At 39.2% G+C, this 13,094-nt stretch overlaps 1 protein-coding gene across 22 annotated transcripts in view; it reads right to left on the bottom strand.

Moving 5' to 3' along the window:
• Window positions 1-13,094, bottom strand: part of Syne1 (spectrin repeat containing nuclear envelope protein 1) — a 471,855-nt gene that overhangs the window by 380,800 nt on the left and 77,961 nt on the right. For all 22 annotated transcript variants that reach the window (XM_057763198.1, XM_057763205.1, XM_057763207.1 and 19 more), the window contains one exon: window positions 2,143-2,204. In XM_057763198.1, coding sequence (XP_057619181.1) covers window positions 2,143-2,204 — 62 coding nt within the window. The remainder of the gene's footprint in view (window positions 1-2,142; window positions 2,205-13,094) is intronic.

Raw genomic sequence — 13,094 nt, 5'->3', positions numbered from 1 at the left:
CACATAAAACATAGCACGCACACATACATAACACACACACACCTCCTGAAATTAACTTCTGTGAGCATCTCTGAATATGACCTCATGAACCCAAAACTGGATGACCTTAGACAGGACAGAGACACCAACATTTTTGTATCTCAATACTGTATTCCTCTTCATATACCTGCCAGGATCTGTTATGAAAGATGATTTGGGATATAGTCAATTTCCTGATGTGATTTTGGGGAAATAGTTTTATTCCTTTAAAAAGGCATTTAAATTATTCTCTAAAGTATTTTTAAATAATTATAGTTTGTTAAATTACTAAGATACTATCACAAAATTAGGGTTTATCATTACAGTTTAAATCTAAAAAATTGGGGGCTGGAGAGATTGCTCAGAGGTTAAGAGCACTGGCTGCTCTTCCAGAGGTCCTGAGTTCAATTCCCAGCAACCACATGGTGGTTCACAACCATCTGTACTGAGATCTGGCGCCCTCCTCTGGCGTGTGGGCATACATTGAGGCAGAATGTTGTATACTTAGTAAATAAATAAATCTTTTTAAAAAAATAAATCTACAAAATTTCCCATGGTTGTTGTACCTAAGCCCTTAGACTGTCGGAATCCTGGACATTATATGCTGCATTCTAGAAATAAGTTTATCTATTTCTGGTTATTTCAACATTTTTCTCCTTTAATGTTCACAGAGATGAAATGGCATGACCTATTATGGAAAGTTAAAACTAACATTTAGATTATCAGATAAATATAAAACACAACGATTTTGAGGCATTGGGTCTTATTCTTACTTTCATTGATAGATGTCAATAGAAACTTGCAGGAACTGTATATGAGGTGTGTGTCAAAGGAATGCAATGCTCTTTAGCTTTGTCCAAATGGGTTAGTTGTCAGATTACCTTCAGCAGCCCCAATCAATACACAACGCTATCTATATTAGGGATTACTGCATAGGGAAATGTCAACCGTGACAGGGAGACAGGCATGTGACTGCCATTCCCCTGCTGAGTTCCCGTGTGTATTAGGAATGTAAGAGGAGATTTCATTTGCTTCAAGTCTAAAGACATCAGACCAAACTTGGGGGCCTATTGTAGGTAAGATGTTTGGATACCCTCTATCCTGATGTTGATACCCTCAACCCAGGTGTGATGATGTTTAGAGGCAGAGCCTTGACCTAGCAATTACGCAGGCCGAGTCACAGTTGGGTATTGGTGGTGCCATGAGCAGTCCCTACAGGAAGAGAGAACAGAGCTCATTGTCTCACTTTCATGTGAGGACACCAGAAGAAGCCAGTAAGGCCTTCATGAATAAAACAAGTGAATATCCTGGCACATTGATCCCTGAGACTTTGGGACATTAGCGTTCATTGTGAAACCACTGGACTTCTGAGCAATATTGGAGATTCACACCGCGGTAGAAATGGCCCAGGAAGAAATCTCCCCGAGCGCCACTCTCCACAGAATTCAGACAACTGTCCTTTCAATTGAGTCTATTTTTTAAAATTGATGTCTCTTGCTTTGTTGTTTTTCTCAATCAGCAACAACATAGGAGAATAATTTTGTGGTGGCATGCTAAGGTCAAAGGTCATTTTATATCATCCTTTATTTTCGAAGACAGTGCCACCTGTGGATATGTGGTCATCCTAATGTAGATTCTCTCAGATGATTTCAGTGTTTCCAGTGTCCTGCTATCTAGGATATATTCTCACCAAAGACCAAAAGCCCCTGAGGAAAACTGTCAGGACCTGCTCAAATAAAACTCCTTGCATAGGACAACTCATTCATTGCTCCTTTCAGTACTAATTGGAATCGACACAACCAAACAAAAATCTAGCACAAATTCTCCCTCTATACATGACACATACCGTTCCATAGAAGCAGCAATTGAGTGGATTATTTTCTCAAGGTTCACAAAAATTACATATAAGAGTGTCTTTTTACCAGCTGTCTCCTCATTTCTTCCCAGAGGTGATTATCAAAGTCCACTCTTAGGGAACAGATAGGCAACCTAAAATACCACCAACATCCCTGTCAGGAGTGGTGACAGCAATTTTCCTTTACAATGTGCTCTTTGTGGGATTCATTAACATATTATTGTTGGCTCCCATAAGATGAACCTCTAACTCTGGAAGGTTTTCTTTACCTTAGCCAGGTGGGAATTGATCCATTTTGTGAAGGTGCGCTTCTGTACAATTTCTTGTTCATCTAGAAGGCAAAGAATAGCTTTGGTTAGATAATCGAATACCTTACAAATGTCATCACCAAATACTTGCTTATACAACTCTAAAAGAGATTATAAAGTTCTTTCATCTTCTAGCTCAACTTACTAACTGTTATCTTTAAGGTTCAGCACAGTTCTACGTACATAAATAACTAAACCCATCCTTAAAAAGTTATTAGAAAGCTCAAGTCATTTAAAATTCCAGCTTGAAGTAGAAGCAGTGACCATGATGTCCCATGGCCTAGATGAAGAGCTGTTGGGCTCTGTCGGTAAAGGTCAAATCCCTGTAGGTTAGCCTTGCTCCTAGGCAGGGCCACCTCCGTTAGAGTACTTGAGCAACACAAATTGGACTTAAGGAGGTGGTACTGAATCTAGGAAGAACTGAAAAAGATGACTGTAATGAAAATACATTGTATGAAATTCTCAAATAATTACTAAATCATTATCATAAAACTTATTAGCAAATACATTAGGTATATGATAGGCTAGCGCTATGTTTAGCTTCATTCACTAAAAGCTTACCAATGAATCACCCTCAACAAGTCTGTTAGAAATAATTCACTGAGAAAAACTAAGCACGTTTCCTCTGTTAGAGGATACAGTTAGTGCTAGATGAGAAGGGAAGGGACAGATGGACGTGAATACATGAAGTCTACCGGGGAGACAGAGATGGAGATGGGCAAACAAGGTGGGGTGCATGGAGTCACCCCATTAAGCATTCTGACAGAACAGTACACATGTCTGTGTTCTCTGCAGCTCACACTTCGGTGGAGGCAGAGCCTGTGACTTGTATCCAGCTCACATAGTATAACAGAACAGCAGCATAAGTTGCTGACTGGAGTGAGAATTTTTCCTGGAGTTTTGAAGACTCATAGCCATGCTATGAACTCTCGGTAGAGTAGGATGATCATAGGGACCTGATGCCCAAGCTTTAGGAATGGAAACAACCAGCGAGAATCTGGGCCCCTAGACTTACAAACTGCTGGAATGAATAGGGCTAACCGGCAAACAACGTTAAAGTGGATCCTTCTTAGAAAGACTTCCAAATGTGAGAATGACACCCAGCAGACACCTTGTAGCCTGGGTTATCTGGAGCCAAAGCAGGTGGCTGCTCACAGACTCCTGGTGCACAAAAACATGGAGAAATAAATGTGCCTGGTTTTTCGCCTCCAGGTGGTGATTTGTTTTGCAATGAAAAACTAACAAAGGAGGAAAAGACCAGTGTCAGGAAGGCATTAATTAAAAGGTTTGTGGATGACTAGCAGAGAGGGAACAGCTTGGGCACCTAGAAGGCATGGTTCAGCTCGCCATGCCCAATTCACCCACCGGTGCCGGCTTTGTAAGACACCATCATGCAGGATGCAGATGGACAGACACAATCTCAGCACCTCTGCCTAGAGGGCTGATGCTCAGAACTCTAGCACTGCATCTGACCTTCCTTGGCTTTATCTCAGAACATCCCAGAATGTCGGGCTGAACATTAGAACTCACACTTCATCGAACACAATGATAAGTAAGAAATAAACAAATGAATCAGAAATAAATAATAAAACTTTTTAACCTGTAGGAAGTTTGGATTTATCCACTATGTTTACTGAATGCCATTATATGTTAATATATTTCCAAACTGGTTTTAACTTTGAAGTTCATTATATAACCATTATTACAGTAGGTAAAATTCCTATGCATCAGACATTGATATGTATTTACATGATTTATTTTAATTAACTATATAGTTATCATACATAATGTATAATAAATTAATGTATTCACTCATTAAAATATGCAATGTGTTTAGTGTATTATGTGTTATATGTGCATGAGGGGAGTATATACCCATGTGTGCACCTTCACATGGCACAGAATGATGTCACGCACATCCCCTTCCATTCCCCATCTAATTTTCAGAGACAAAGTCACTCAATGAGCCTGAAGTTCACCATTGATAAGGGCAGTGATGTATGCTGTGAATATGTTTTATTGCTATTGGTTAATAAAGAAACTGCTTTTGGCCAATGACTTAACAGAGTAAAGCCAGGCTAAAAGAGATATATAGAGAGAGTAAGTAGAGTCAGGGAGAAGCCATGTAGCCACAGACAGGGACAGATGTCTCTGCTGGAGCCCACCAAAACTTTGCTGGTAGGTCACAACCTCGTGGTGATGCACAGATTAATGTAGATGGGTTAGATTAGGATATAAGAGTTAGTCAGAAATACACTTAAGCTATTGACCAAACAGTATTGCAAATAATATAGTTTCTGTGTGTTTATTTTGGGACCAGGCAGGACAGAAACCTCCACCAACACACCATTTTGGCTAGACTGGCTGAGAGCAAACTCTTGGGATTCCACTGTCTCAATTCCCCAATTCTGGGTTTCAGGGGCACATGGGCATGCCTGGATTTTATATGGGTGCTTGCAATTAGAACTAAAGTTCTCTCTTTTGTACAGCAAGAGTTCCAAGTCATCTTCCCACCCCCAACTGGACTCAATGCTTATAGCCAATGAGTGACCAAAAATAATCATAGTTTTTAGTTTACAGAAAAGAAAATTGAACCGCATAGTGTGAAGTAATTTTACCAAAGTAACTCAATGGTAGAGCCTTGTTTTAGACTCCAGAAAAGAAGTCAGATCCTGAAACATCATACAGCTACTTAAGGAAAACATGAAACTAGACTATTAATCTTACCCAATGTGATCACCTGAGAAGAGTAAAATCATGGTTGAGCAGGTTTCAATCTGACCTTCAAACTTTGGACTCTACAAATAAATACATGTTGTAGCAATGTAATCTTAACATACAAGTTTGATAAATTTCAGAGTTTCATAATCTATAAACTACAATTCTAAATCTTTGACTATAGACACACTGAGAACATGTATGACATTTTTAATTCAGCTGGGACCGTATAGAATGTTACAAACCATGATGCCATTGCTTTAAAAGGTGCAAAGGAGTGAGCACAATATGTCTGTGTAGAATCTCATAAATCGAGAGATGCCCGCTGGAGCTGCCATACTGGGCTGCATCAATTCCATTGGAGGCTAAGTTGCTGGAATTTATTTTGACTTCACTTAAACGATTTTCTTTTGGCATAGGTTTTCCTTTATGAGCCTGATATACACCTAAATACCAAATTATCCTTTTTTATTTTTTTCAAATTATCCTTTTAAATTGTGCATACAAAGAAAGACTTTATTGAGACACCAAAGACATACAAAGCCCACAATGACATGTATCACACACCGCCAGCATAGTTCTAAGTAAAGGATTTCTAACTTTATGACCACATTCCTAAAAGAAGAACATATTTTAAACTTTCCTTGATGTGGGATTCCCCTAGGTCTGCTGTGAATATGTTCTATTGCCATTGGTTAATAAAGAAGCTGCTTTGGCCTGTGGCAGGGCAGAATATAACTAGGCAGAAAAACTAAACTAAATGCAGGGAGAAAGAAGGTGGAGCCAGGCAGACACTATGTAGATGCCCAAGAAGCAAGATGTGTTATAATAAACCACAAGCCTCATGGCAAAATATAAAATAATAGAAATGTCTCAACAGAAGAAGTTCAAATGGCCAAAAGACACTTAAGGTCATGCTCAACTTCCTTAGCAATCAGGGAAATGCAAATCAAGACAACTTTAAGATACCCCATCTTACACCTGTCAGAATGACTAAAATAAAAAACACCAATGATAGCCTTTGCTGGAGAGGTTGTGGAGAAAGGGGTACACTCATCCATTGCTGGTGGGAATGCAAACTTGTGCAACCACTTTGGAAAGCAGTGCAGCGGTTTCTCAGGAAACTCGGGATCAACCTACTCTTGGACCCAGCAATACCACTCTTGGGAATATACCCAAGAAATGCCCTATCATACAACAAAAGTACATGCTCAACTATGTTCATAGCAGCATTGTTTGTAATAGCCAGAACCTGGAAACAACCTAGATGCCCTTCAATGAAAGAATGGATGAAGAAAGTATGGAATATATACATATTAGAGTACTACTTAGCAGTAAAAAACAATGACTTCTTGAATTTTGCATGCAAATGAACGGAAATAGAAAACACTATCCTGAGTGAGGTAAGCCAGACCCAAAAAGAGGAACATGGGATGTACTCACTCATATTTGGTTTCTCGCCAAAAATAAAGGACAGTGAGCCTATAATTCATGATCCTAGAGAAACTAAATAAGGAGGTGAACCCAAAGAAAAACATATAGGCATCCTCCTGAATATTAACCTTCATCAGGCGATGAAAGGAGACAGAGACAGAGACCCACATTGGAGCACTGGACTGAAATCTCAAGGTCCAAATCAGGAGCAGAAGGAGAGAGAGCACAAGCAAGGAACTCAGGACCACTAGGGGTGCACCCACACACTGAGACAATGGGGATGTTCTATTGGGAACTCACCAAGGCCAGCTGGCCTGGGTCTGAAAGAGCATGGAATAAAACCGGACTCGCTGAACATAGCAGACAATGAGGACTACTGAGAACTCAAGAACAATGGCAATGGGTTTTTGATCCTACTGCACGTACTGGCTTGGTGGGAGCCTAGGCAGTTTGGATGCTCACCTTACTAGACCGGGATGGAGGTGGGTGGTCCTTGGACTTCCTACAGGGCAGGGAACCCTGATTGCTCTTAGGGCTGATGAGGGATGGGGACTTGATTGGGGGAGGGGGAGGGAAATAGGAGGTGGTGGTTGGGAGGAGGCAGAAATCTTTAATAAATAAATAAACAAATAAATTAAAAATAATAGAAATGGATTAATTTAAGATGTAAGAGCTAGCTAGGAATATGCTTGAACCATTGGCCAAATAGTGTTGTCATTAATACAGTTTCAATGTGATTATTTGGGTCTGGACAGCTGGGGAACAAAAGTGCTGTCTCCATTTACATAATGGTTCTCAAATGTTTGGGGCTAACTGCATGACTGGGCACCCCCTTCAGGTCTAGGTGCTTGTTCACTCACTTGGGGTTAGGAGGAACATAGCTGAGAGGAGGCCCCACAACTCAGCACTCCCCACCTGGGCAGGTGGCAGGTTCAGGTCTGGCAGGCGTGCACAGGTAGGAGAGCATGGCAGATTCCTGCTGCTATTCACAGAGACATTTCCAGGTCACACAACATGTTACATGGCAGATTTAGCTTTCATTCATTCAAAAAAAGGTATGTTGCTGCATGGTGCTTCCCAGAGTTAAGGTGGTGAGCATGGATCCCACCCAGCAGTCCTGGAACTGGCGGTAAACATACCTCCACCACATTGAAAGGCTGAGACAGGCAGAGCCAGTATCCAGGGCTGCTGTGACCACACTGTTTATCATTTTAAAAATGTTGTTATCCAGAAAAGGGTTTTAGATACCCAATAGAACAGATTCAGAAATAAAAAAAAATCTCTAAATGAGACACAGTATGTTTAAAAAATGTATGTAGGCTTGGGAAAGAGAGAAAAAAGAGTATAGACAGTTTTAAAAATAAACAGTTTTAAAAATAAAACAAAGTCTTTAAAGAGACAGTAAAAATAATATAAAACAAATAAGCCATGTAAACACAGAAAATTTACATAGTCTGGATTATGCATATCATTGTATTTTCTTTGAGTTTTTTACTACAAAGATACATTTAATAAATATATACATATATATATTTTAAAGATATCTTGACTTGAAAATTTAAGTCAAAGGATATATTACTTTGGAAAAAAAGGTTCCACTGTTGTTTTCATAGAAGATGAAAACTTGTGGATTCCTTCCAGGATAATGTGGTTTGATGGAACAAGACCCCCTGAAAGGTCTCCATGAACCCTTAAAATATTTCTCTCAACAAACAGCACAAAGCAGTTTGGAAAAACATTGCCCAAATTCCCAAGATGACTATTTATAAATGTCTTATTTTCATTTTAAAAAGGTTAGTTATAAATGATTAATGGTCACAGTCAATTTCTTTTTTTAAAAAAGGGGGACATGATATAGAGATGAATATTTTGTATTGGTATGGATCTTGGTCTACTGCTACAAATTTAAAGTTGATTTTTATACTGTATATATATACACACATATATATTTCTGCTCTTGTTTAAAGTATTGTATTTGTACAGTTCATTTAAAAATATAATGTATAATTAAATACAGATTAATAGATAGTCATCTGTAATAATCAAACTTATAGCCATGTTAGTTTTCTAAGTATGCAGAGATATATTTTAGTTATATAGATAACCTTCAACACTTAAAAGAACCTACAGAACATGGCATTTAAAGGGCTTTAAAAACTTAGACTTTTCTCAGCAGTAAGGAATATCTGCTTCTGTCAGCACCAATTACTTCAGAGAGGTTGATAGGAACTGAAGAAACTCATTATAGAATTTGCCTTCCATGTTAAAAGGCTAGTCATTTGGGCAAGAAACTGCTCTTTCCTGGAATACTTGATGGTATGCTATATAAACTGGACATGCAGGACCTACAGAAAAATGACTGCTGAACTTGCCAAAAGAAGGTGAGACAGTCCTTCAGGGTTCCTGCTTCATAAAAGAGTCTGTCAGACATTCTGTAGGACACAGAAGAAAGTGACTGACAAGCCACCAATATAGGCAGAACTGTCTTTCATATTTCCTGCTTCATGGAAGAGCCTGATGAATACTATGGGCCTGTAGGCTGAAGATGGATGTGTCAACATTACAGAAAAATTTTGGGTGACTGTCCAGGCAGCAAGATATCTTTGCCAATTCTAGAGTTTTCGAAGTTGCTTACAATGCACTTCTGTTTACTTAGATAATGTTATATCCTTCTGGGGTCTTTGACGGAGTTGAAGACAGATAGTTATATTTTTCCTTAGTTATGATAAAAGACAAATTAGATATAAAACTTTAGACTCACAAAGAAATATTGCAACTGTAAGTTTTGTTCAATACCTGTTTTGTAATTTTACTATGTTAAAGTTAAAATCTTCCTTTTTAATTAGACAAGAGAAGATGATGTAGGATTCTCCTCTATATGCTATGAATGTTTTATTACCATTGATTAATAAAGAAGTTGCTTTGGCTGATGACAGGGCAGAATAGAGCTAGGCGGGAAAACTAAATAGAGGACAGGAAGAAAGAAGGCAGAGTCAAGCAGATGCCATGTAGATGCCCAACATACAAGAGTGAAGTAACAAACCATGAGCCTCGTGGTAAAATATAAAATGACAGAAATGGGTTAATTTAAGATGTAAGATAGCTGGGAATGTGCTTGAGCCATTGGACAAACAGTGTTGTAATTAATATAGCTCCTGTGTGATTATTCAGGTCTGGGTGGACACGGACCGAAAGTGCAGTCTTCACTTACATTTTTCTTTCAGAAAATTCTCATTTTTAAATGTGAAAGTGAAGTAATTCACTTCCAGACTTGCCAACTAAATCTCTTTGTGATAACTTAAGTGATTTAAATTGCAGAAGAGATACAATCCTGCAGCAAAGTTCAAACTTATCCAAAACACAAGTATAAGCTGTTTCTATATTGCTATTGACAAGGAATCAACTTGTGACATAGCCAGTAAGGTTCCTTTGTGCACGCGTCACCCTTTAAATGTGCTTAGTAGAAGTAATCTGAGTGACGTCGTTCTGTTTTCTGCCCTTCAGAACCTTGTGATGTAGCCTCAAGTGTTATTATTATGCACACATCCTATCTTGTGTTTTTTTTCATACTTTTCTCGGTATTGTATATTTTGAACACAGTGAACTTTATCTGTAGCTCATAACTGAATTCAGCACCCTACTTCCAAGAGCCACAGAGAGCAAACTGTTCATTTTATGTCAGCTTTATTCCTTGTCTTTTTTTTTCAACATCATCGACTATCTCTTCATCATAATATTTTTGTGTTTTTATTTTTTAAACTAACTTTTAATGCATTAGACACCATTAGAACGTTTGGAACAATGTGTTGTTGTTGCTCTCCTTCCCTACTCTGTCTGTCCCATACTACCTCCCCAACTCCATCCCTCCCCAGCACCAACACTTCCTCTTTCCTGTCCCATGCTCTCTTGCCTAATCTCTAGTAGTCTTCCCTCTCATCCTGTACTACCCTCTCTTGATTTCTTTCTATATATACACACATGCACATTATAGGCTAGGAGCCACATTCACATATGTACACAGGCACATTATACACTAAGAGCCACATTTACATATACATATGCACGTTATAAGCTAGGAGCTACATTTACATATACACACATGCACATCATAGGCTAGAATCTATGTTTACATATACACAATGAAACATTGCTCGTCTATGAAGAAAAATAAAATCAATTTGTATGAAAATGAATAGATCTGGAAACTCTGATATTAAACATGATGACCCAATCTGAGAAAGACAAAAACTGCATGATCTTTTTTCCCCATACGTGGACCCTAATTCCTTTCAGAGAAACAGGGGATTTCCCCATTATTCAGTCCGTTGTTGGAAGCCATCCCTGAGTTGTTGACCCTCCACATTCCCACAGTAAATCTGTAAATAATTTCTGCTTGAACTTCCTATTTCTCCTATACCAATATCTCTCTCCTCCAAGCCCCAGTCCCTTTCCACCTCTAGGTTAAGTCTGACTGATTCATACTTGTATAGCCCAGTGCCGCAAAGAAGACCGTTGCATGAGTGAGCTTGAGATGTGACTCATGCTCGTTCAGCATGCCCTGATTTCCATCTCTAGTATCTTGTGACTTCCATTGCCAAAGAAAGAAAAGATGGACACACTTGTAAACAAAGGCTTTGTTCCTACATGGGACAACATGGCAGCACAGTGGAATGGTCAGGCTGAGAAGAGGAACTCCAAGCAGCCTTTCAGGGACCATAAAGGCATGTATAGACTGCCATTTCATCCTAATCATATGTATTTTATACATGTTTACTGTAACTCTAACATGTTGAAAAGATTCTTTAAGAATGTATTTCTGAGACATGAAGACCTTAATGCTTGATAGACATCATAAACTGTATCAGAACTGTAAATATTATCAAAAGTCAAATAGTGAATTCCTAAGTGGGTCCATCTTTAATCACTGTCATAGTTAACATCGAGAACACTGAAAGGAGAAAGTGTTGTGTAAACAAACAGACATATTTTGTGTTGAAATTGTCAAGCCCCATAAAAAGAATATTAAATTCAGAAGGGGCTTGCCTTAGGTTAGTATTCACAGCATTTACATCTGAAGATTGTTGCTATGCCCTGGAAGTATCTTTAATGGAGACACTTATATAATACTCTTGGACATCTCATTTACCTGAGGAAGGAGGAATTGTCATAGAGAAAATGACATATTTTAACTCATAATGTGGGCTTGAGAGGTGACTCAATAGATAATGCTTGCTACATATTCATGAAGGCCAAATATATGTTTAGTACATCAACTTACACCAAAGAGATAGCACAGTTTATCCAATGAACAGAAGACATCAGATTCATGGCACTATGTCACTAGGATAAAGCTTAAGAAACCATGAAATGCAGCTACGAGCTACTGCTAACCAGAAACTGGAGGACTATCCTTGCCAGTAGGTTACTGATGGGGGACTTTAGCCAATCACCGCCACAGAAAAACAGATAAAATACCCACATGCGCTTGTTTCTTCCTCTTTGTGTTCCTGCTCTCCTGAATTGTTGGAACCCTGGTTTTGTAAGTTTTCTTTCTTCTGTTTATTAAAGCTGAATATTATTTTAAGTTGGTTTGGTTAATTACAACTTCCAATCAGCCTTGCCCATCAGGTTACAGTGACCGCATGCACTTGGTGAAGTTCAAAAGGACTTTGAATCTGATGTCTACCGTCTCTCCATTCTGTTCAGTCTAGAACAGAAATAAATATCCATTGCAACCTCCTGACTCTCTCATTATTGTAGTTAGACTACTGTTTAATTCCAGGTCTATGGAGGGAAGGTGTTAACATGGAGCTTCATCTGCACCAAACCAGATACAATGCATAAGCTAGGATTCAGAGCTTGATGATGGGATTGGTGATAGATGAGACTTTTGGCGTCTTGGAGACATGTATTCTGCATATAGAAAAATACAAAAATGGTAACCCGAAATCAAATTTAAATTTCAAACAATAAACTCTTGTGGCTCCCATATGTATTCACCTCTGTAATATGAATTTGTACTTTTTCCCACCAAAAAGGGTAGAACTAATTTTTTTCTTCCCTTAAGTTGATCTCATATTGTATTGATGGGATTAATAATGCAGCAATAGTGACCGTATGTTCTGATTTCAGGTTTTAAGACAGCAGCTAGTCCACCTTGGTGTCGAGGATCACTGTCTGAGAATTACTGCACCAGAAAAGCAGTCTGTTTCAGAGCCCTGAAACGTCACATCTCACAGTCGTTGCCAACCGTCAAACAAGTCAGCTTGGATGCTAGAGTTCAGCCAGCGCTGCAGATGAGTTCAGGCCCAGGGGAATCAGGGAGTTCAGCAAGCCATCTGATGCTCACGTCCCTCTATACCCCAACAAACTTCAGTGCATGGTCCTCATGGGAAGAAAGCTTTCTGTAGTGGGGAGCTGCGGGCCTCTTCCCACAGCCCGGCTCGTGGTCGCCTGGCTAGCTTATGCCCCAAAATAATGACACACAAACTGTATTCTTTTAAACACTGCTTGGCCCATTAGCTCTAGCCCTTACTGGCTAATTCTCATATCCCGATCAACCCATCTCTAATAATCTGTGTAGCATCAGTCTTACCAGGAAAGATTCAGCATGTCTGACCTGGCGGCTTGCTTCATCGCTTCTGGCTCAGAGAGGAGCTGCCCTGCATCTGAGCTCACTTCCTCTTCCTCCCAGCATTCTATTCTGTTTACTCCACCCACCTAAAGGCTGGCCAATCAAATGGGCCAAGGCAGTTTCTTTA

The sequence above is a fragment of the Chionomys nivalis genome, chromosome 2 (assembly GCF_950005125.1).
Source record: "Chionomys nivalis chromosome 2, mChiNiv1.1, whole genome shotgun sequence".
Taxonomy (NCBI): domain Eukaryota; kingdom Metazoa; phylum Chordata; class Mammalia; order Rodentia; family Cricetidae; genus Chionomys; species Chionomys nivalis.
Note: the sequence above shows the minus strand (reverse complement) of the source record. Positions and strands in the feature narration are given on the sequence as shown.